Consider the following 24783-nt stretch of genomic DNA (forward strand, 5'->3'; position numbering starts at 1 on the left):
GAAAGCTAGAAAATGCCTGAGCTGAAGACAGCCAGCTCTGAAATAAAGGACTAGTTTCTCAATTTAAATTAACTATTAACTAAAGCAAAGTTAATGCTGTGATGCACATTTGGATTTAGCAGTGGATTTAATAGATTCCAGAGTGTCTGTTAAATAGGCCTCTTATACAACTGAAAAAGTACTGGCTAGCAACATCTTACAAAAACTGGAGTCTTGTTTTTAAGTGAAACATTTTTTCACAATAGCAAGAAGGATCTATACATACCTGTAAGGGAACACCCGATAGTTCTTCTCTTTGATGCCCATGGTTTCAGTAATATTATCTGCTATAACCCGAGCTATCTTCATAGCATCAATGAAATCAGAGGATTTTTTTAGTACAGTATGGTAAGTCATAAAATAAGTAGCTCCAACATCAGATTTGTTGTTTATGAAGTTGACAGCAGAGCTATATGCAGCATGTCCTCTACATAAAGAGAACAAAATTCTAAGTATCAGTGTCAATGAACACATTCATTTATTAGCTTTCTATAGTGTATAATCTTGTTTCTAGGTTTCCAAAACTGATAACCACAAGACTTCAGAGCCCAAAACATTACAATTAAGCAGGATATACTAGGCAAGACTCACTACAGAACTTGCTTCTAAGTAGAGAAAAGCTGCTGTTCCATTTAGTTGATATAATATTTCCCTTTTCCTGCATTTGTTTAAAGAACACTATGTAAGCGAGATCTGTAGTTTGTCATTTTAGAGACTGACATTAGATATCTAAGCTTCCAGAGAGATTTGCTTTGTATGTATGAGCCACCTGTATCTACCATCCTGATCTTCAAAGCAGGATACACAAAATATGGCTCTTACCCTTTGCCACATTTAGGATTAGGGTTGTCAGATAGGAACATAGGCAAAAACTTCAAGAAATCTTCCCCCTGTGGTCTCTGCTTGCCTTCTTGAGTTAGTGGTCGGCAACGAGTGCAGGATGGATCAATAACTGAAAAATACAGAAAGGAGGTCAGACAGAATCAAATACTCCATCTTAGTACTAGGCACTTCTGACTTGCAGTAATACTGTATACAAACCCATAAAAAGCATTTTCACTGATTAAAAATATTGAGAATGTAGTCCTGCACTACTGCATAGAATTTGCTGCCATGTTTTTGAATTTAAGATGTCTACAAGGTAAGGTTTACTAGACAACTATTAGTTACTTTTGTACTGCCTATGTTAAATCTGATGTGAAGAACTATGTAAAACTGAAGGACCCGAACACAAGTGGGGCAATAAGTTTCCCCACTCATTTCATAAGAGCCCATAAAGATCAAAATTCTCATGATCAACTTGTTCTTTTTTGAAAAGTCATTAGCTATCTTCAACCTGTAGCACGTGAACCGTACCAAGTTCACTCAGAACTGACAATTCAAACAGATTAGAGCGGTATTCTAGAGGTACAAGCTTACAATAAGAAAAGCCATTCAGCTGGCTCATAGAACAAGGCATTTTGGTAGAAAAACTCCTATAAGATAAGCTAGCAACATGAAAGATGCTAGTACCTGAAGCATTGCAAAACTGTCCAGTGGTATTGTAGACTCTGCAACAGGATGACTGTGGCTTCACCCAGTCAAAGTAATCATCAATCCAGGATGATGGAGCATAGCCTATCCTCGTGCTGACAAAATAAGTATAACATACCAACTATCAGTGATCTAGTGTTTCATTCCAGAACACATTGCTTGACCTTTGTGTTATCTTATTCCATATCAATTCATTATAGTCCAAGCTCCTTACTGAGCCTCCACAATTCAGTTGAGAAGCTTTACTAGGTTAGTTTATCTACATGTTTAGAAACTAAATATGCAAGAGATTTTCCAGGAGAACTTAGCCAGACAAGTTATCATGAACTTTTCTTCTCTTTCCTCATCCCTGGACAATAAAATCCCTTCTCCAAGCACTATTTGACACATGAACACATCCCATAGGTCCAGATAGGTTTTGGTTTTGTTCTAGGAAATTATCATAGCTTCCTCCCTTCCCCAAACTCACAGTAGAAAGCAAGTTCTATGGAGTGTCAGTTGTACAATTAACAGCTGAACCTAAAAGGACACACCAGGCAGTTAACATTGCACTATGTAGCCACTTAAAAAAAAAAAAAAAAGCATGAAAAACTTACTAGCTGCCAATTTCTGCAGCATTGAAGACTTGCTGGACAAGTGAATCATTATTACATCCCATTCCACCACACACCATGTTCTGTCCTTCCAAAGAGGTATAGTTGTGCCCTTCTTCTAGAACAAAGTACACAGGAGGACCTGCGTGCAGGTACTTGCTTAGCTGGCTGAAGTAATCCATTACGTAGGAGTCCTTAAAGGGAAAGCTCAAGTTGAACTATTGCACAATGCTGAGGTATCAGAGATGTCAGGGTTTCAATAATTCAGGAGCTCCAAGTTAAGGACAGACACGATTTCAAAACTTACATCTGGCATCGAAAGAGACTGATCCAGTCCAATCTCTACATTGTGCATAACTGCTGTACTGAATGACAGAACACCCACAAACAAGGCTACCTGCAGAAGAAGCAGATTCAGTAAAGTGACAACTGTACTGCAGTGGCCAGCAAGAAACCGGGAATGAATATGCTAAGTTAAGCTACAGCCTTTTTGCACAGTTGCATTAAGCTTGCTAGTCAGGCTTAGCCCAACAGCAACAGTAATATCTAGCTCCCTGGAACCCCCATTTGTACACAGATGGTACCAGTATAAGATATACCTCTAACCCCTACTGCAAATAAGGGTGATAACCTCAAACTGAATCAGGCATCTTTCTCCAGCAACAGCAAGCTTATGGACTAATGTCGTGTTCAAGTCAATACATTGTTAATTTGGTATATTCTTAAGGTGATTTCATGGTTCAAGAGCCAAGCTATGTAGAGCTGTAATACTGACAGAGATCCCAAGCCTCTAGCCACATTTATTAAAAACACTCTGGTAAGTACAAAAGCTCATGCCAATATTAAAGCCTGAAACAAAAATAAACATAATGAAAGAAAATTTCTATAGACCTTTCTACAGTGAGACTGTGCTCAGTATATTTTTGTTCAAGTGTGATGACTGTTTACTGGTAAACAAAGCATACTTACTACTACTGGTCTCATCCAATCCTTAAGCAGATATGGAGCATACAAGTTTTTGAAGAACAAAAATAAGATGCTCTCAGAACGTTGGACTTGGGTCATTTCTTCTTCACCTTTAATGCAACACAGAATATCCAGTCTATTCCTCTGGAAAAAGAGATTCCAAGAAAAACTAAGTTTAGTGCAGTTCCGCATAAGATACCATCCCTGTCTCATCGCAGTCACAGATGCATTTACACTTACCTCTTGACGCTTAATATCCAAGCCCAGGAGACTTACAAAACAGGTAACTTGAAGAATAAAGTCTATGAACACAGCCATTCCAGCAAAAAGAGAGAACGTGCGGACTGCTGGCATGGTAGACAGTGTCCCTAAAGGAAGGAAGCCAGTTTAAGTAAGTCCTCTCCCCTACTGAGAAATCAGGGCTGTTCTATTTATCCTGCTTGAGTGTTTTCAAGACAGAGATGAAGATTTAGCTGTATAGCAAAACAAGCACTTCCCATTCTCTCCCCATCAAGCTGAGGAAAGCCAAGCCATCTAGGTAAGACAGCCATCTTTGATCTGTGTGTCAGCATTAAGGCTGTGCAAAGGAAAACACTAGCTTAAGACATTCCTCAACTACAGAGCTGCTAGTTGCATGCAGGCTGTATAAGGTACTTGTTAAGGAGTGCTGCGGAGCAAGATTTTACTCCACTAAGAAGCCAGCCAATGCAAGTTGAACTAATTGCAACAACACTGAGAAAAAGTTCATGTAGAAGTCTGATTTAAACTTGAAGTGTTCTAGCACGTGATATGCTGCAGTACCTACTGTATGCAAGAGCAACCTCAGACAGAATCAGATGTTATCTTGCCATTGTGTTCAAAAAAAAATGCTGCTTATGCCATGTAGGAGTCAGTATATCCTGATATTTGGTATGTTCCTAATGTGAAAGTTAGAGGTGTTTGTCACCACAAATACTATATAGAGCTCTGGACTTCTGAATGAGCACTTGACAAAAATAGAATTAGAGCTTTTATATATAGAATATGGCCTTGTTGTGCCAGTCTCTGAAGAGCTATGACTGCCTATCCCCCAGGAGAGAGAAAGTTAAATCTTTATACCAATGAAAAACTACTAAGCTAAACTTCTTGCATGAAAATTTTGGTTTGTTCTTATTTACACTTCAGTTCTTCATATTTGTTCTTACAAGCATATTCTAAAACTTCTCACCAAGTGTAGTAGAAGTCTTACCTAGGAAGAATGCCACAGTCTCAGAAAAAGATGAGAGAAACATACTAGGTGCCACATCTCCCAAGATTCTTCCAATCTGTTTATCCAGAGTTTCACCCTGAAGGCGCTCATCTCTCTGTTTTAAGGCAGTAATTTGTTATAGTTTTAAAAAACTTCAAAATTCGATGATAGCCAAGTCTATGAAATAATTTTAGCATCCAAAATTGTTTTCCAAAATTTTAGCAGCATTAACATGAATTCAAGATGCAGAGTCTCTCTAGTACAAAGCAACAGGAGGGAGGCTCATGCTGCTCTTATTACTTTATTTTAAGTTAAATTGTAAAGCAAGTTCAGTGCTCCAGCTGGAATCAAACCTGCCAGAGGCAGTACCTATTTTTTTGGGGGGTAGTCAAGCCTGTCAAGTTAGAAAGCTTATTACTCAAATACTAGTGTCAATAGTCCCTAGTCTCATGGACTAAACTGCAAGCTTCAGACCATATTAAAGATCCTAGTGCCCAGAAGTTTCAAGTTAAGAACAATAGTAATTAGAGCTACCAAATGCTGTTTAAAATGTATTAGTCATTTGTACATCACATAACATACATCATATAACATGGACCAAAAAATGTAAAGTGAGCTTGGTATGAACCAGCAGTTAAAGGTTTTTATTTGGTTTGAGACACATGTCTGTCTTAGCTCTCCTCTTGAAGAAGACTAGATACCCAGCAAGATTCCAGAGCTGCTCAGACTGGGTGGAGCAGAGTTCTGCGTTCCACTGCTCCAAGACAAAAGCCCTCAGAAATGACACATATTAAAGACTGCACAGAAGCGCAAATACCTGAAGTGTCTGGACTATAATGAAAATGTTGTCCACTCCAACAGCCAGCACCAAGAAGGGAATGACTTCTATCACAATTAGTGTTAGTGGAATTCCAAAGAAGCTGAAAATGCCTAGAGAACATGCCACTGAGCTCAGCACAATTAGGATGCCTGCAATGCCCAGGGAGATCTTTGAATCCACCTAAAGAGATTGTAATGACTGTCAGTCACACCAGCATCATCACATAAGAGATTTATAGTAAAGGTTAAAAAAAGTATTCTCAAGTTAGGGCAGTTGGTAAAAAGCTTACTTATTCTGGCTCTTCAAAAGAGTCAGATAATGTAATAAATAAATAAATAAAAATCTTAAGCCACAGACCTTAAAACTCCAAGTTAATTACACATCTTAACCTAGGCTGATCTTCATTTATGAAGCACACATGAATTGCTAAATAAAGCAAAATGGACAGAAGCTAGGAGAAGTAAGGTAGTAGGTGGCTGGAACTCAATGCTCTGAGTCAAGATTAAATACAGTTGCAGTACACTGTTATATTCAAAAACCCTCTTAAAGCTAAGGGAGCTAGTCAAAAAGCTGTAACTTCAGTTTAGAGTTATGAGAACCACAAACATACCAGAAGTCTTCTGCAGCTCTGGATGTGTCCCAAAGCTATGGAGATGTACATAAACATTACAATATAGCTTATCATAACAGTGCCAATATCACTGTTGCTTTCACGGTTGATCTCATCTTCAATACTCCGTTCAGAAGAAAGTGCAATACTTAAGTTTGGATTATCATAGTTCCTCACAAAGTTAATAAACCTAAAAAAGAACAGTCACACTTCAAAGGGTGAAATATCGTATTAGGAAGACTTAGAAGTTGACAACTTTATAGCAGAAAGTATATTCTAGTCATCTGTGCCATACACGAGTATACTGCGGTAAAACAATGAATCCAATCTTCAACTATTTTAATTGTGAAACTTAGATGAGGGATGCTGGCTATTCACCCTTAGATCTTAATGTCAAGCTCTAGAATTGCTCTGTAAAGAAGTATAGTTCACATTCTCTTAAGCTGGAGGACAAACAGCTATCTTGCATAAGATACTTAAAGGCACAAATGCAGTCTTCCACAAAGCTAGACTTAAAAGTACACAGAACAGGAAGTGCTGAAACAAGCTACAGTCATTTAACAATTAAGCCTTATTTCAGTTGCCTTAACCTCAAGGGGACTTGCACCACAGGTAGACACTAGAAAGCCTCAGACCAGGTATAAATCTAGAGTTTGCTTTCATCCAAGTTACTAGCCAGAGCTGTTGGCCCATAAGCAGTCATCAGCTCTGCAAGACAGTAAAACCTAACTCTAGATGAAGGCAGGTTTTTTGGATCCTTACTTGCAAGATGGTTTTTAAACATGGACAGTGCAATAACTACAGGATAATGCTGTACCTTTCCTCCAGAGTCCAGCAGACCGAAAGAGAAATTTTAAATGCTGATAGATAACACCACAGCCAAAGACACTTACAACAAGGATTTGACATGCCTTATCAGCAAGTACTCCTAAACTAGATATATTATTCTGACTAGTAACTATCTCCAAGAGAACAATGCATATCAAAGTGGAAGTCTTTTGACCAGAGTCAGTACTGCTTCCCAGTACATCTAGAAGGCTGTTTTGAGAAGTTGTAGGCAAAGGCATTTCGTTTGTTTATGTTTAAATTAAGATTATTCTAAGTATCACCAAGTGCATTTCAAAATACAAAAACACACTTACTCTTTTTCCCACGCCAAGACTTTCATCAGTTTTCTCGAGTCGTTATAGTAGTTGCTGACAGGAAAAGTAACAACAAGAGCTGTAGCATTGTTATAGTTTTCATCTGTAAAGTAGGAAAAAAGTTGCCAGGCATTATGAAATAAGTCTTACATATGTTCTAGCATATGCAGGAGAAATTAGGTTTAAATGAATATTGTCCTAAGCAATCCTAGCATCACAATTCCATTGAATTCAGTCTATTCGAAGACTTCAGCATGATTAGACACATTAATGTAACAGTAATAAGGGTTGATAAACAGATTGTATTCAGAGATAGTCATTTATTCTTTGCCAAGTCTGCAGCATCTCAATATTAACAAGTCTCAAGCTGTCACATAGTTAGACAGGGGGCTACTACATAGCTAGTGGTTATGACTTTCAACAGAATGAGAAACAGGATGTGGTTTCCTAATACACTATACCTCTTGTGCACTTAGCTTTGCCTCAGAACAAGCTAAGTCTGCAGTTTACAGAAGTGTTTGCTTTCAATGGCTGTTCTAGCACACTTCAGTTCAGTGTATCTGTCGAATTCTGTTATTGGATAAGTTGTTTAAACAATTCTGCTTTCAGGAGATAGTTGTGGAAGGGTTTCTTCTGTAAACACCTTAATCTATTCTTATCTTCTTTGTTAAACTGCAGTGACAAAGATTGTTCCATCTGAAAAACAAAATCTGTTCACACCCCAACACATCAGCTTGAGATATTTTCTCTAGTCTCTGATAGAGGAGATCCTTCAGTAAGCCCAAAACAGACTGAACACTCATAACAGTGGAACAGCTGTTCAACAGCACAAGTATGTTTCATTAACAGTGTTTGCATTTGGCACTTCTGTAGTTATCTGCATGTTTTCAGTATGTCCATACTTGGGGGGGAGGGGAAATCATTAAACATCCTTGCTTACTGGAAGTTTTGAAAGGAATTTCAGAAAAATTTTGTTAACTGCCATGTTAAGAGAATGAAACTTTAATGCCAAAGACAGCACACACAAGATTTCATTAAACTTAAGAGCACAAAGTGTTTAATCACCTACCATCATATCCTCCCATCACCAGCCATGGAAAGACAGGCCCACCAAATGTTCCTAAGCAGGGATCGTGAAGCAAGCTTGTGTCATTCAGTGATGCTGGAGCCCTAAAAAACCAGCAATACACTTGTCAGCTTATACTTGACAATTGATGCCCAGAGCCATAGGAAGAAACAAATACTGAATTACAACACATCAGCTTTATTGGCAGCAGGGCAATAAGAAAGTTTCTAGTAAGACATTGCTTTTGTGCTACATTTTCTAAGAATTTATAGCTTAGTTGGATAAAAGCTATGGATTGTCTTAGATGCTATTGGGAAGACAGCTCCAAAACTGTACTCATGCCTAAGAACATTTAACACATCTTATGCTTCTGAACTCTGCTGCTGAGAAATGCTTAGGAGAAACATGCTTCTGGCAAGCCACAGCCAGTGCCCACAACAAGCCAAGCTTAGCCTGCAATCTGATTGAAGTGCAACATCTACTTAAGCACCAAGACAGAAATGCAAAGAATCTATTTCACATAACTGAAAATTTAATTGGGGTCAAGAGGTTCAAAGGGACTAATTAGCTAGTTTTGTATTGAGCAGATTTTTAAATAGGGGTGGTTTAACACAACCATACTGCTTACCGAACACAATATAAGAAGTGAGTGTGGTAGTCAGCATAGACAAAGAACTCATCACCAACAGAGTGATCTAAAACAGAGTGACTGTTCTGAAAGTAGTTGAGTACACTCAGTATAGTGCAATTGTTGTTGTAGGGAGCAAGAGGAGCCAGGCAAATGTCTTTCAGCTTTACAGTCTCATTGTCAAAAGAAGCAGTTATGTTCACAATAGCATCCTGCAAATCCAGCACCTGAAATCAAACCAAACTATGGTTAAAGAGTGGAAGAAAACATTTCTCCTGCAAGACAGCATTAAGTGTATAGTGTTCCTGGCAGTATCCAAAGGCAACAGCACACTAAAAAAAAAAATCACATAAGTCATTTTTAGTTTTTACAGTAGGAGTACTTATTAGGACTTAGCTCGCAAGTTCTGACCTCGAGCAGAGAGGTCAAAAACAAGTTTTCAGAAAAAGCTACTTTAAGAACTAGGATTTTTAGCAGTTGTTTTAAAGGACACATCACATTATAGATGGAAGCCAACTCTACGATTATGCTTGTTAAACATATTTTTGATCTCCTTTTCCTCAGAAGTCATTTACCTGATGGAGAATGTCTTTGGCAAGTGGAGGCCCAAAAGGCACATCTGCTCCTGATGGGTATGGTGAGTAAATGTCTGCATGGCTTTTGGGGGCTTGAATAATGAGTTGTTCAGTACGAAAAAAAGGCCCAAAATGGGTGTCAAAATATTCCTTCTCCTTGCGTGCTTGGCTGCTTGAGGCTGACCAGAGGTCTACAGGGTTTGTAGTTACTTTAACATACAGGAGGCCTGAAGAGCACATGACAATGAAGATCACAGAGAAAAGAATAACAGGGCGTGGATTCCTAACGCAGAAGGCTCCCCATGATGTGAATGTTGTCCTTAAGCCATTCTCAAATCTTTCACCAAGCCTTTCACCACAGGTAATTTTTCCTGTCGGGAAAAGCAAACACTTGAGCAGCCAGTTTAACAGCATTTTCCTGAAGCCCATTAAAAAGGCTTAGATTTTTTTTTTTTTTCTAGCTCTATAGTTAGCACCAGAAATTGCGTCTCTATTCAGTTATGCAGCTGTTCAGAGCTGGGCACCAATCCTTGGTTGAAGTCAAAAGGCACAGACCAGCTCACACCCCTTCTTATGCAAACTTGTCCTAGGACAGTAGTCACAACAAGTAAGAGCCAGGAAGCAAGCTAAAAGGCACACAAGCATTGAAGTGACTTGCTACCTCAGCTGCTATACAAAATTACCTACAGTTCTTCTACTGTAGGTACAGCACAGCTTAAGGTGTCTATGCTTTGAACAAACATGATTGAGTCATAATATGATTAACTTGACTACAGCATCATGCTGTCCCACAGACTGTCTTTCATAGCTAGACCCACAGACTGCACCTCAGGCTTGCAGCATCTAGCTGAACAGAACTATGTACTACTCCACAAAACAAGGCAGAGACTAACCAAGACAGTGAAATAAATCACAGTAAGAATAGACTATACAGACTAGTAAAGCTGAAGTTTAAGTCTGTCCACAGGACAGATACCTGTTACTCTGATCCCAGACATACCATTATCGTTACGAGAATTCACAGAAAAGGCTATATTGCTATCAATTGGTGTATATTCAGAGACAAAATGCCGCCTCCTGTAAAAGAGAAGAAGCTGTTATCTGCTCCTTGAAAAAAAGCATTTTGCAGTCAGTGCAGTAAGACAATGAAGCACAATGCTAGTAATAAGTTTACATTAAACTCCTGCAGAAGTACAGGCATCTTATTTCCCATCCCCTTTCCACTTGAACATTAGCTCCTATAATCCTTTAGAACAAAGTTATGGCCTTATCTGATTTGCTGAACTTCAAGTTTAGATCAAGAACACGCTTCTACGGAAAACTTAAGAAAATTTAGGAGCTTCAGAACATTAGTGTAAACAGCACAAAAAGGCTCTTAAACAGACCAGAATTTAGATTGATAATAAAGTCAAAAATGTCTAGTGCATACATTTTTCCCAAACCTTACATGTAATTAGTGAACAGTTTGACATTTAGCCTAGAGAAGTGGGGATGTAAGGAAAGAGGAATTAAAGCCTTCTCCCTGTCTTGAAGAAGCCTTAAATTACAGTATAAAACACTTCTGATACAGTATACATTGCTTAGGATCTTTTCTGCTACCTAAGAGACATACTGGTTCTACAGCTCCGCATGGTAATTAAAGGTTTCCAAATTATGAAGGGCTATTTGGGGCTAAGAACTAGACATTTAACATCCTTACAAGTCTTTTAAGGACTATTTCATATACTCTAACTGAAGAGCCTCTTCACTCCAAGGTTATCAGTCCTTTGAACCGATTCAATTTACAGCCTTCACCTTCATCTAAAGGCCAAGTATGTGATGACAAAAGATGATCCTCCAGCAAGTACTGCCATCACTCCAAACTATGGCTAACAGGCTTATTGCTGGCAGGAAGTCCCAGAAAAAGCTATTTTACAGACGTTTGATGACTACAGAGGCATTGATGCTAAGGCTAAACTACCATTTCATTCAAGTTCTACTAGAGATGTTGCTCAGCAAGGTTACTGACAAGGCTGCTGAACATCATGAATGCTGAACTCAAACTCCCTGTGTAGACAGGGATAGTATTACATATTGGTCAGTTGAGACCAGGAATTTATAAAGTTGGATTAAGAAGCACTATCCTACTTAGGAACATTAACTAGAAGCCTGTGGAAAACACTGTTAAGGATGGCTAGCACACCCACACAAACAGTTAGCTATAAAAAGATTTGTTACCACCACTAGAAAGCATTGTCTAGCAGAGAAGCCTGCTTAGCAAGCATTACTCTACAAAATGCTGTAATCATTGGAAGCTCAGTTTTAGCTTTCCAGAAGAGGAAAATATAGTCATGAGTTAATATGCAACAGAACCGCAATTGTTCATTACCAGTATTAGTCTAAAATCTGCATTACTGTTAATTTGCAGGAAAACTAGATATGTATGTATACACATTGTATGTATATTTGCATGTATCTGACATCCTGCTCCTTCCAAATGAGTCCCTCCAACCCAATTATCTTTAAGTCACTTTCAGCAATTTCCCCCACCCCATTACATTCAACTAAGCATGGTGAGCTGGTACTTTGTTCCACATGTAACAATAGCCAAGAGTAAAGGAAGTTTTCCTGAATCATTGTACGCAGTAAAGAGGCCTCTCCACACTGAATTTTCAGCTCACTCCAATTACAACTTAAGGAAGAGTTAGTTTAAGGAAACAGGATTGCATTTTTACTAATTTGTATGAAATTTCTTGTAGCACATTGGTCCTAAAGCAGGCTTTGAGTCATAAAAACAATATGAAATCCCTTCAAGTGTGTAAAGTTTCATGATGACTAACATATCAAAGATTTAATTCCCTTTAAAAAGGTTTCAAGTCAGATGAGAGGAATAAATGCAGTTTCAGACTTTTGCATACTTCCAAGTTCATACTTTTAAAAGCAGTCTACTCATTTGATCTTGTAGGTAGGCAAGCTATAGAGATTCTACATCAATAGCTTCCTGCACTCACTTTCTGCAACATGCTTTTAGGGTTATAGCACTCCTTATTAGTGAGTATCTGCCACAGAACGTGACTTCCAGCTGAGATATTTTAGACATAAAAACCATGCCCTGGGCAAAGCAAGCTATCATCATATAATAAACTACTGTTAGAGCTTAACATTTGAATGCCTACCTGTAACACCAGACCCCAAAGACAAGTGCAAAAAATATGAGTAGAAATCCCATGTAGGAGATCCACATGATGACATACACAGCATCTAAACCAAACAGAAGCCATGGAGCAGGTGGTGGTGGTGGTTCAGGTTTTGGACCACAAACAATTGAACAGTCCTGACAGCTGCATGGTCCTGTCGAATCATCCATAGGCTCATTACAGCCTTTTGTAGCATTGTTCATAGGATTCATTCCATGGACAGGAACATCTGAAAAAAAAAAAAACACAATGAATCACAAGTTACAAAGCTAATTCACCAAGTAGAAATTTAGATCTTCACAACAGATCTCCCAGCTTAACAAATGAACCTCCCTTTCTATCTTCTTCCAAAGTCACTAGATTTAGCCAGAGTTTGAGGGAGAGGTTTCTGTAAAGTTGAAGGCCTTTAGGAAGCACTTCAGGTGACTAGATATACCAACCCACATGTGGTATGCTACCATATAAGTTAAGGACTCCATATAAAATTAGGTTTGCTGGTCTTATAGCAAGGAAGCCATTGCCTTTTTCCATAACAAGAGCTGACTCTTGAGTCATACGCTAAGTATAGATGACAGTTTTAAATGCAAGCCTCCTACTTTGCTCGCCAGTTTAATTCTCCACTGTCTCTTCAGACAAAGTATCTAATAGGCCCCTTCAAAAGAGATGGTAAGAGGTCAGGATATTGCCTTGGAAACTAAGGAAAACAAGCTATCCAGTTTTAACCCAGTTCATCCCTCAGAGTTGTAGAAATGGTCAGTAAGCTGCTTACTGACCGAGTTCTGTTTAACAAATTGGTATACTAGTTATAGCACACAGCCTCTGACAAGAGCTTCATAAGTAAGGAAAATCCAGTTTCCTACCTGAGAAGACAGGAATAATGTTAAAAGGAGTCTGTCCATTGTCCTTACTAAACATGAACTCAATCCAGTTGGTAGCATTGCAGTCCTTGACATCCTTCCCACACAGCAGCCCCAGTGCTTTATCGTTACTTGATGGAGCTTCTACATCTTTGCAAGCATTATACATTGCTAGGAAGAGTAGATTAAGATGTAAGTCTTTAAACTAATGGTATAACTTAAGTGAGCATTCCAAGCTTGAGAAACAAGTAGACTCATTCACTGAGTTTAAAGAACAGAATACCTGTGTCTTTCAAAGGAAAGATTAAGACAGTGAAATATTGCTTCCAGTTTAGTGTTCAATGCCGCAATGCTTTGTTACAGCTGTCTTCATCCAAATAGGCTACCTGAAACTGCATTACACTAGAATTGATTGTTACAGGGGAACAGTACCTAATCTAACAGTTTAAAGTTCCTCGGTATGGGGAAGTTATGACATAAGTGATACAAGTCATTTAAAGTGTAAGCCTTGTTACAACCAAGTTAGGCTAAAGATTACTGTGCAAGAGGCATATGAGTTATATCAGTGTTTTCAGCTTGTGTTCTCATTTTATAGCAAGTGATCTCAGTTTGTCCTTCCATTTTTTTTTTTTTTTTGAAAGAGACTAGAGCAGTTCAAGAGCAGCAGATGCATCTAAAGATCTGCAGTGCATTGTGTGCAAACTGTCACTGCCATACCCGCTAGACAATTTCAATATCAGGTAGTAGGCTTTGGACATGCAGCAGCTTGCAGCAAGTTTTAAATTAAAGTCTCCAGGGCTATCAAATATTATAATTTGTACAGCAGATTCCTACTCTCAGCTAAACCTTCAAAAAAACACTACTATAAAAGGTGCTCATGTGATGTCTCCCACACAGAAACCAGTTACTGTTCTAGCAGTTTTATGATGCTGGTAGGTCCCACCACCACCACCACCACCTCCTATTTAATGCCTTAAAGTTTAGAGGGTCACTGGAGTGTTGTTTCTTCTTCTCCCAGTTCTTCCAGGGAGGTGACTGGATGCTATATTAAGTTACCTTGATAACAACAGCCTGGGTGAGAAGAGTTTGAACTAAACTCACTACATAAACTCACCACATTAACCCAGTGTTTTCTTACCATTTGCAAAGCGTTCTCCAATGAAGTATTGCAGCTCTGTGATGCTTGTTTTGTTCTCTTTTTTAATTGGATCATAATAAGGTATGGTGTTTGTAACATTCAAAAAGTCAGACTGATTTGGACTGCAAGTCAGTTCACAGAAGAGATTAATTAAGTTATAAAAACACGATGGACATCTGGGAAAGAAGTCAAATGAACAGCAATCAGATTAAGAAAGAACTTGAAAATACAAGGTATATCAGATGTGACCTCCACAGGAAATGTAGATACTATCTGATAAGAGTGACAGAACGAGAACATTTCAGTGTTGCAGTTTACTTTTAACTAGCTATACAATATTTAGTGCTGTAAAAAGGTTGAATACTCATTACTAGCATCAACATCACTCCCAAGGAGAACACTCTGTCCAAAATAAACAAAGCCAACCAGAAGTTAAGAAAGCTTTGCTACTAGCATAAAGACTTCTGACCAGTATCACAGGAGTCAATTTAAGCCTCTCAAATCAACAGGCAGCTTCAGAAGAGACTACTAGAATCAGAGTCTGAACAGGGTTCTGTTCATTCTGTTCAGTGTTCATCTTTTGCTGGAGACTTCATTACAAATAAACACAGTACCTTGAGACAAACTATGCCAGCATTTCTTCTACCAGCTAACCTAATCCTAAGTAGTTGTTCCTGGAGTTAAAGCCTCCCGATATGGAGGAGGAAGTCTCAAAGCTCATCCCAATAAGCCTTTAAGTGACGTTGTTACATCTTCTCCAATGTACTCAAGCACAAGCAGCTAATAAAGCATATTAGGTTTCAAAGCTCTAGTCACTTAGCCATTCACCATACCTGGAGAGAAACTGCAGAGGCAGCTGCAAGTTATTTTTCAAAGTCTGAAGTTGAGGAACATCACAGCAAGTGCTAACATTGCCGTAGAATAAACCTGGACATAGTTCCTTAAATAAAAATAGCATTTAGTTAAGGATGGGAAGTGAGAAAAAGCATGTTTAAAACTTCAAAACTTCTTCTTATAGTTATGGGTTCTGCTTCAGCATATTTCAGAGGTAACAGTAGTTGTACAAGATGCACAGAGAGAGCCTTACCAAAGTGAGATTCATTGGAGAATAGAAGGAAGAACTGTTTTGCTTCAAAGCACAACTTTCTTTGACTAAAGCTCATCTGAAGGAGCTTTAGTCAGTCTATAAATAGAATGATAATGGTATTGAAGAGTCTAACAGTAAGAACACAACACATGTTTATCCATCCAAGTTGAAAGTATTTCTGAAGATTATCTAGAATCTATATTAAGGGATATTAGATTCTCTAAGTCACAGAAGACAACTCACTAATCAAAATCACTGATTACTTGGAAGACTTTTCATATTCAGTTTACAGAAGCAACATTTTTACAGATAAAAACTGTGTATCAAGTCTTCAAAAAGAGTGCAACATAGCTGGCTTACTATGTTTAAGTTACTGCTGCTGCCACCAGCCAAAACTACTACTTAATTCTACAGTTGCTTTAACTGCAACTGCCAGAAGGGAAGTTTGACAATATGATCCCACTGTATGCACCAAATCCACAAGCAATTTTAACTTCATTTTTGTTTGCTTTGACACCTAAGCCCACATATGGCAACAAATCAGTTCTCATACTAGGCAGAGGTAAAAAGAGGACTGAACTTTGTCCAAGATTGCTCCATTTGAGTGATCAGTGTCAGTTACTACCAACCCAGATAAGTGAGAGATCAAGAACAGTCCTCTGAAAGCAGAAAATATATAGTTTTAGCCTTGCACTTCAGAGATCAGAACAGCAGAGCTATTTAGTAGGAAATGAGTCAGTTTTGAATGCTCTTTAGTCAGACTGTTCTTAGGACTCTAAGCAGTGAAAAACATGCAGGAAAGTGCAACAAATCCATAAAGTTATGTTTGTGAAAGTCTGTAAAAGACATACTTTAGAGACTTATATCTGCTCCTGTTCAGGGTTCAAAGATGTTACCTTCACACAGCTGGAGGCTGAGGTGTAGCCAAGAAAAAGGGCTATCTGTACATCCTAAACATGATTAGAAGATGAAAACCCCACAAAGCAGTATAGCACAGCCCCACTAGAACCCAGTACAGGACTCTAAAGCAAAAGGGAATTATCTTTTAGTAGCAGATCTTCAGAAGCAGCTTACCTGTACTAAGTCATAGCCATCCTTTGGTAGTGGTATTGGTGGTCCATTATAAGCACAGTTGTATCTCTTGTCTCCAGAGGCAATTCCACATTCCCCATACCAGACACATGATTGTGGAAATACCTAATCAACACAAGATAACCGATTAACTGCAAGGAACAGTTGCCAGTAGTTGAGAAACTTGGTGTTAACATTTCAAAGTCATTTACAGTCCAGACTAGATAACTTATCTAGATATTTATTCCTTGAAAGCAACTTATTGCTAAATTTGAATTATCAGTAACCTGTATTACCATACAAAACTCACCGAGAGGCATGAGTTTCTGACCTGGCATACATTCTTACTGTGATCTCCTGGTCAGCTTCCCAGTCTTCTTTGCCCATTCTAGTGGGCTAAGATAGAGAGATCATGGGATATTGAAGTAAAAGGTAAACTGAGACTTTAAAAGCATCTCCAATTACAAGGCAACATAGAAAGTAGTTTGTTCACATAGGACTACACAGAGTATGGACTAAGTTGTCATTTTGTGTCCAGTGACTTGGTACACTATGGGACACTACTTATATTGCAGTACTTCAGCTCTCTCTGCCACCTCTTAGCCCTTTCTGTAGGCCCACTTACTTATTATGACAAATTTCAAAAGGAAGCATCAAAATTAGAACGAGGATTCTGAAGCAGAATTTAACAGCTCTTCCTTTACCATAATGTCTCCTGTACTGCAACAAATTCAAGATGAACTTTCTAATGGCACTTAATATGGTATTTGAGCATAAGACTAGATCAAGGTGCACAGCAACAAGGACCAAAGTGTCATTTAAAGATACTTAAGCTATAAGGGATTACTGAAACATTCAGGAGTTGGTTCGTTGCGGGCAAAGACAAAAGAATTGAAAAAAAAAATCACATTAGTGATGCCATAAGTTTATATTCAGTGGGACTGATAAAACACCTACAGTTCTAAACTAAGATGATTTCTAAAAGTTTAAACAGTTATGGAACAATGAAATAACAAAAGTTGGTTTACAGTAAAAGTTTTAACGTAGCTCCAAGGTTTTAGTAAGCATCTGGCTTGCAAGCAGAATGCCAGCTGCACAAACATCCACTCTGCTTCTACAAGCTCTGATCAAAAGATTGCATGATACAGTTAAGAAAACTGAACTATTCTTTTTTTTTTTTTTTTTTTTTTTTTTTTTAATCTCCCGAACAGCCTTGACTAACATTTGTAGCAGCACCATACACTTACACTGCAAGGACAAAGTACTTTGCTTTGTGCTTGACCATGAAAACAGTTTACTGACCAGAGGGCCCTGAAAGGCTCCATTCATAACCCAACAGCTACCCAAAATTACAGTAGTGCTCCCACAATATCCATTTTTGTGCTGAATAGCACCAGCAGTCCTCCAATAAGCACACTGGAAATTGGAACATTTTTCTGAGACAGAATGTCACCAATTTACCTGAACTTGTTAGAATTACTTCCTTCCTCTAACTAGGCAATGTAGCCCAATAAAATTAGTCACTATGAAGCCAGGGCCAAGAGTCAGTTAAGTATCACCCATACAGATCACTTTGTTGTCTGCTTTAGAATTTCTTCTGGCTAAACCTGTAGCTGGTTGTTAGTGTTATCATATTTTTATGCCTTTGCTGACAAGCATCCCTTTAAGGCTGCACTTTTTAAGTGCTGAGTACACAATGCTCAAGCAAAAAAATTATACTCCCAGAACAGCTAGGAGACTATTTTAACAGGAACTATATATTAATCTGCCCAAACAGAACAACTATTTTATGTATAGACATTTAAATTAGTGTCTTCATCTCTGCTTCCTCACAGCTATGTAAGCTCAGTTCTAACAGCAAACAATCTATTAGTGGCAGAAGCAAGAAGGTTAAGTGCTTACAAGTACCCATGTCAGACTCAATCATACTTTTTAAAGAAGTACAAATTCAGTATTTATTGCTATTCCTGCAAAAAGTCAGGAAGGATTTAGAGCTACTATTACTACAATAACTGGACAATTCTTTTTTTATTCTCTCCATCACAGGCTGGTCTCTAACATTTGGTCTAGAATAGTTTGCAATCAAAGACACTAATTCTATATGCTTCATGAGGTCCTGTAATCTAGTAATGAACACTAGATCTTGGTCAACTCTGCAGGCTTTAATAAAAGTTATCAGTCTACTCTTTATGAAAGAATTTAATTCTACTAGAAGAAAAAAATAGATTTTTTGCACTACCAGTTTTACCCCATATAGAGTTGCTTGTCCAGATAGCTTTTTATAAAAAGACTTAAAGGAGACTTCTGCTACTTCAAGCTCACTGACAACCTGCCTTGAAACAAAGCTTATCTACATCTCAAGTTAATGCTTTCCTGCATAAAACTACACAGAAACACTAAAATAATACATGTTATATTAAGTCATAATGCAGTGGCCTATAGGTTCACCTAGAAGGTTATCTTGACATCGTTTTCAGAGTGGAACATAAAGCAGCTTACTCAGCACAAGCACTTGGTCATGACAAGTAGTAATTCAGTAAAACCAACAAGATAAGCCAAAAATATCCCATCTTGCTGTATCAGTGTTAGTTTACAGTTGTGTAATTTAAGTAGGTAGGAATATGGCTCTGAAAACAGTTTGAGTTCCACATGGATAAAACCTAATACGGAAAATTAACATTCTTATCAAACTTCACCTTATTTAAAGACAAAAAGGTCAGTTGCTTTCTAACTAAGAAAAGAACACTCAGGTCTAAACCTACTTACTAGAATGCCACATCTTATTTCAGTATGAACACTGAATATTCAATTTTGGTGAAAGTTAAATTTAGATAGTTTTATGCCACAACCTACAGGATCTCACTAATGCAAGGTAAGTTAGAAATTGTTCTCAGAACTGATAAGGCCATAGTTTTATGTTTTACAGTGGTCGTGCAAAGTCAGTACACCAAAAACGAAAAGCCAAATAATTCGAAGTTAGTAGTCTGAGGTCACCAATAGTTTTTGGCTGTTAACAAGTTAACTGCATGCTCCTCAGATGATTCAGCCACAAGTTATGGAGGTGAGGGCTAGTCTCCTTCCAATCTTCAGGGATATCACAAGTAACTAAATAACTACTCTACTATTGATAAGATATAGCTGAAATTTCTTCCCCAAACTCCTCTAGTAAAGGTCAGAGTAAGATATAAAATGAGACATACTTTCTGCTGCATCAAAAAGATCTTAATATCACTTGTCTTTACTGTTACCAGTATTCCTACAAATATCAAGATATGAAATTAAAGTGTGGCTGTAAGCCACATAAACAAAGCTACTAGTTGCAGAGTCATCACACTTTCAAATCACTTAAATCTAAGTGAACAATCATCTTCAACAGATGAAAGCCCTCACTACCCCAAGACTAAATGAACTGTGTTTTAACACAACTCCCTTCTAAACAAGACAAGCTACTCTGCAAGGCTCTAATGTGAGTGTCTTACATTATTACTAAGTCCCCCATAATTTTAAAGACAGACTTCCTTAAGGACTTTGCAACCCAGTCATAACCTGAAATTAAGGCCTTTCCTCCTTGCCTCCAGCAGAGCTTAAAAGCCATCTGGCAGTACAATGACTAGACTTTAGTACATCCGTAAGTGCTCACAGCTTATTTCTGCTTCTGTTAGAACTATTCTGCTTGAGGAGAGACTTCACCTCAGTTGAGAGTAGACTGGGCTCTAGGAGTCCCAACAAAGGACTTTAAAGAGCTCATATGGGCATTTCCTGACTAGCAAGGTTCTACACAAAGAGACAAGTTGACATCTTTATTCCTAGTCCAAGGCATCATTTGTTTGTAATAAGACTACTGTTCCAACAGATCATAACACATTTACTTAAGTCTAAGTTTCTTCAACTGTATGTTGAAACAGATCAATATAATGGTTCTAGCAGAGTTAGTCATTACTGAGCAAATGAATACATAACTGTTAGGCAGACAAAGAACAATGATGCTGCTGTTTATAGAAACAGTGACTTTCTGCAGTTTTGCAAATACCAGACAACAAGTCAGCATTGTGTTCAGCTCTTAAAATTAAGATTAGGAATGTATGAGAAGAGTCAACAGCAGATACAGCTGTTTTTCCCTCCTTTATCTAGCATGATTTTACATCTGGAACCTTGTAAGGCAAGAAAAGAGACTAAAAACAGCATACTTTCCTTTTGCCCCACAGAAGCACTTAACTGTCTAGGCTGTATCACTTTTAATAAACAATATTGCTCCCTAGTTTGATAAATTAAACAGTCAGTACTACATAATCTTTAACAAGCGGCAAGGTCAAGTTTATGGAAAGAAGTGACCAGGTTAAGTTGGCAGATCTGCCCCAATAGTTTTACATTATCCAGCAGCCTACACACAGTACTCTGCAGGAGGAGCGGTACACAGGCTAAAGGAAACCTTACTGGCTTCTATTCTTACTGGAAGAGACTATCAATTTCTTCAAAGACAGCCAACCCAGCAACAAGATTTGCCATCTAGCTTTCTTTTTCCTTTGCCCATACAAAAATGGGTCATTTCCTTTTGTAAAATAAATATAATAATAATAATTAACAAGTCCTAGAACTGGGTCTTGCTTTGGTGGCCAGAGTTATGCCAAGTATAGGTAATATCCTTGGATGCCACAGAGACTCATTAAGAAGAAAGTTGCAGTAAGAACTCAGTATTTGTGGAAGCCAGTTGGTGTTAACCAACAGCAGTTTGGCTTTTTTTTGGAGGGGGGGGGGGAAGAGGAGAGAGAAATAAGAGACAGAATTACAGTACACTATCAAGAAAGTGCAGGGCTCCTAACTAGAAGCTGTCTGCAGTTAAAGTCTGTACTGAAATACCTATGATGTCCTGTAGAGGACAAATAATGATACTGCACAATATGGATATGAATGGCTTTGGCTACTGCACAAGAAAGCATTACTTAGCTCTACTAGTTATTCACTTCACATTCATCTCTTCCCTACTTTCTAGCCAGAAAGAAGTCACTCCCAGTTTTGCAGAAATAACTACTCTTAATGTTTTATTCTGGAGCAATGTTGCCATCCCTGCCAAACAAGTTCCTCTATACAGATTTCAGAACTTTACACTGCAGGTCAGGTAATACCACACATAACTGCAGACCAGGCCATTCAGCAAGAGAACCTACCTCTAATCCAACAGGCTTTTGGAAGCACTCAAGCTAATTTGATCCTACAGCTTCAGATCCTAGTTGCCAGTGGGAACAAGTGTTCAGCTTTGCTTACCCACTAATTTGACAGCCTGTGTTTTAGTATTGTTACATATCAGTGAAACATCTGGCATTAATCACACAAGATGTAGTCTAGTACCTTAACAGATGTTCATGAGGCAACAGAAGTTTCAAGATCTCATCCTCCCTTAAATCCACAATTTAAATTAACCCATTTAGAAGAAGAGAAAAAAGGAGTCAAGGAGACCTGCAGTGTAATATTTAGATGTTAATATGCAGTTAAGTATCAACCTGCAATAGGTTACCTGGCACAAGTTTCATAGCATGCCTTGTTCAGAGACAAGTTACCTCTTACACAGCCTGAAGACTTCAAGTTCACTGCAACCTTTCATTACACTTTCACAAATTGAAGTGCCACTCTATGTTTTCACATGAAGCATAAGTGCAGTAACAGAGTGCCCTCTGGTTTATATACAGTAAAATTGAAAGCATGCAATTATTATGTTACCTGTATACTTAAGGGAGAAGACAAGTGCACCTTTATGATACTTCTCTTTTGCAAGCATTATCTAACACTACACTCAGACTAACCAAAAGACCAATTTCTCTTTGAAGGATACTGAGGCCACCTTTATACAGTATTTGGCTGAAAATAAACATTAGCAGCAACAAATGGTAATGAAGTTTGTTTTCACTCCCCCCTCACTTCCATTTTTCTTTCTTGGATTAGGCACATACATTTGTTTTGTGAAGTCATTTTGCAATATGAACTTCCTGTGGACCACAAAGCCACAGACACTGCTCTACAAGGATCCTCTAAACCTTAAGGGAACTTCATTCAAGCTCAAGTTGAGCATTCTGTCATCAGACAAGGTAAAGCACTTTTTTTTCCTCACCAGCCTAGGACACACCTTGTTGTTATGCTGCAAGGTCTCTTTCCCAAAGGATTACATAGAGGAGTGTTGGGAAGATGCTAAGTTCATTACCTACCCACCTGGAGATCAAGTCATTAGTAAATATCCATTTCTCCTGTGTAATAGGGGAGTACATGCATATAGTTCTCTGTTGAAGCTCTTTAAAGGCTGTTTGAAAAGGGTACTAAAACAGAAGAAAGCAAGTACACATGAAATAACCCGTTTAAACTGGCAGGTTTGTCAAGCATAAAACCCGATCTGGAGAGTACATTTCTAACCAGTTAGAAGATGAAAGAAAGACACTTCAGGAGTATCTCAAGCTTGTTTCTCTGGAGAAACATGGAATATCTTTTTCCTACCTAAAACCATAGCATAAACAAAATACAACCAAGACCTAACTGGAAGGAAGTTAAGGTTTCACCTTACTCTCTTTTACAGTAAATTTGCAAAGAACAAGTCTAGTTTATTCCTTAAATTTTTCAAAAACATATACTCTTTGTACTAGCACAGCAACAGATAGTATAGGTCTTATTACAAGTTCCATTACTTCCAGGAAGCTATCACCTAGCATAAGAAATACTTAAAGCAAACCAAACCAGGCGCTGATGACATACACAACCCCCTGCAGGAACATGTGACTTCACAGCTATTCACATGCACCACGCATTGCATAACCAGGGCACATCACAGGAAAGCAGCATCCCAGGCAGCTGCCCTTTCATGCAATAGCGGGAGAGCAGGACGGGGCAGAAGTTTGCTTCGTCCGCATTGCACAGCGCTTCAGCACACCTGTTTTCGCACAGCAAGCGCTCCCAAAGCGGCTCGCTGAACAGCCGGGTAAATCCTGCACCAGGACTTTTTGCTTCGAAGCTCCCCGCCGCCCCCCAAGAAGTTTCTCCTGTTGCACGGCGGCTTCCCGCAGCGTTGGTCAGAGGAGCGCCGGGAAAGGGAGGGAGAAGCCGCAGGCGTAAGCGAGAGACGCCTGGGCACCACGCCGGAGCTCCCCCCGCGCCCCGCTGACGGGGCAGCCACCCCCCGGGCAGCTCCTCTGCTCCCTCCCCCCGCTGCGGCCACTTCCCCGCCACGCACAGCCGAGAGGCGGCACCGCGGGCGGGCGGGCGGCCGGGGGGCGCCGCCGCCCCCCACCGGCACCTTCCCTCGCGGCCGCCCCTTCCCCGAGCCCCAAGCCCCACCGGACGGCCGCCGGCCCCGGCCCGGCCTCCCGCTCCCTCTCCCGGCCGGCTCTCACCCGCCCGGGCCACAGCAGCAGCAGCAGGGCGAGCAGGCCGAGGCCGCCTCGCGGGGTCCCCATGGCGGCGCGGGCAGGGACGCGGCGGCGACAGCAGCAGCAGCACCGGGACGCCGCTGCCGGCCGAGCGCAGGGCGGCGGGGAAGGAGGCGGGCAAGCGGCCGCCGGCAGCGCCCGCGCAGGTCCGGAAGGGCCGCCCCTGGGCGGCCCGGGCGATACCGCCCGCCCCGCAGCGGGCCCCTTCGAGCGGCGGCGGGGGCCGCGCCCGCCCGCCCGCCCGCCTGCGCCAACCGCCGCCGCCGCCCCGCCCCGCGGCACCGCCCCCCGCGCGCCGCCCCGCCGCCCGCCGCCTCAGCGCGCGCCTCACGCCACGCCGCGGCCTCGTCTCGCGCCCCGCCCCGGGCCCCCTCCCCGCCCCCAACGGTCGCGCTGCCGTTGCCGCGGGGAGGGGGGGGGTCGCGCCCGGCCGCCGCTCGGCCCCTCCGGGAGCCCCGGCGGGGCTCAGGGCCGCGGCTTCCCCCCATCCCACCGCGCAGTCGTGACGCGGGCTGCAGCGTTGTCCCCCCCCCCCCCCCCTCCTTGGACGCCCCGGGGCGGTGGGGGCGCTGGAGCGGCCCCGCCGGGGCGCAGGGGGCGGAGGAGAGACCCGAAATGGCGGCGCGGCCGCGGCCCCGGCGAAGCCTGCGGCGGGCTGCAGCGCTGCTCTGCTCCTGCCGGGCTGACCGGTCTCACGGCTGCAGCTTCGGGCATATGCAGCTGCGCGCCTGTTCCCTTTGCTGGGCGAAACCGCCCCTGTTGGGCGAGAGCGGTGAGAGGGCGGCAAAATTACCCAGTTTCGGCCAGGGCGTTGGCACCGCCTGAACGCAGGTGTGAAGTGGGGCAGG

At 40.5% G+C, this 24783-nt stretch overlaps 1 protein-coding gene across 1 annotated transcript in view; it reads right to left on the minus strand.

Annotated features, from left to right (window-relative positions):
- Positions 1-24022, minus strand: part of NPC1 (NPC intracellular cholesterol transporter 1) — a 29689-nt gene extending 5667 nt beyond the window's left edge. Inside the window, exons 1-21 of the mRNA XM_062570222.1 lie at positions 23900-24022; positions 16533-16655; positions 15205-15311; positions 14372-14547; positions 13237-13404; positions 12356-12605; positions 10201-10277; positions 9201-9571; positions 8626-8852; positions 8001-8101; positions 6932-7034; positions 5790-5979; positions 5177-5359; positions 4360-4474; positions 3372-3499; positions 3135-3275; positions 2473-2562; positions 2169-2359; positions 1552-1667; positions 862-991; positions 266-466 (exon numbers count right to left, since the gene is read on the minus strand). Coding sequence (XP_062426206.1) covers positions 266-466; positions 862-991; positions 1552-1667; positions 2169-2359; positions 2473-2562; positions 3135-3275; positions 3372-3499; positions 4360-4474; positions 5177-5359; positions 5790-5979; positions 6932-7034; positions 8001-8101; positions 8626-8852; positions 9201-9571; positions 10201-10277; positions 12356-12605; positions 13237-13404; positions 14372-14547; positions 15205-15311; positions 16533-16655; positions 23900-23962 — 3251 coding nt within the window. The 5' untranslated portion in view covers positions 23963-24022. The remainder of the gene's footprint in view (positions 1-265; positions 467-861; positions 992-1551; positions 1668-2168; positions 2360-2472; positions 2563-3134; positions 3276-3371; positions 3500-4359; positions 4475-5176; positions 5360-5789; positions 5980-6931; positions 7035-8000; positions 8102-8625; positions 8853-9200; positions 9572-10200; positions 10278-12355; positions 12606-13236; positions 13405-14371; positions 14548-15204; positions 15312-16532; positions 16656-23899) is intronic.
- Positions 24023-24783: the final 761 nt, after the last annotated feature.

Source organism: Rhea pennata, chromosome 2 (genome assembly GCF_028389875.1).
Source record: "Rhea pennata isolate bPtePen1 chromosome 2, bPtePen1.pri, whole genome shotgun sequence".
In the NCBI taxonomy this organism is placed as follows: Eukaryota; Metazoa; Chordata; class Aves; order Rheiformes; family Rheidae; genus Rhea; species Rhea pennata.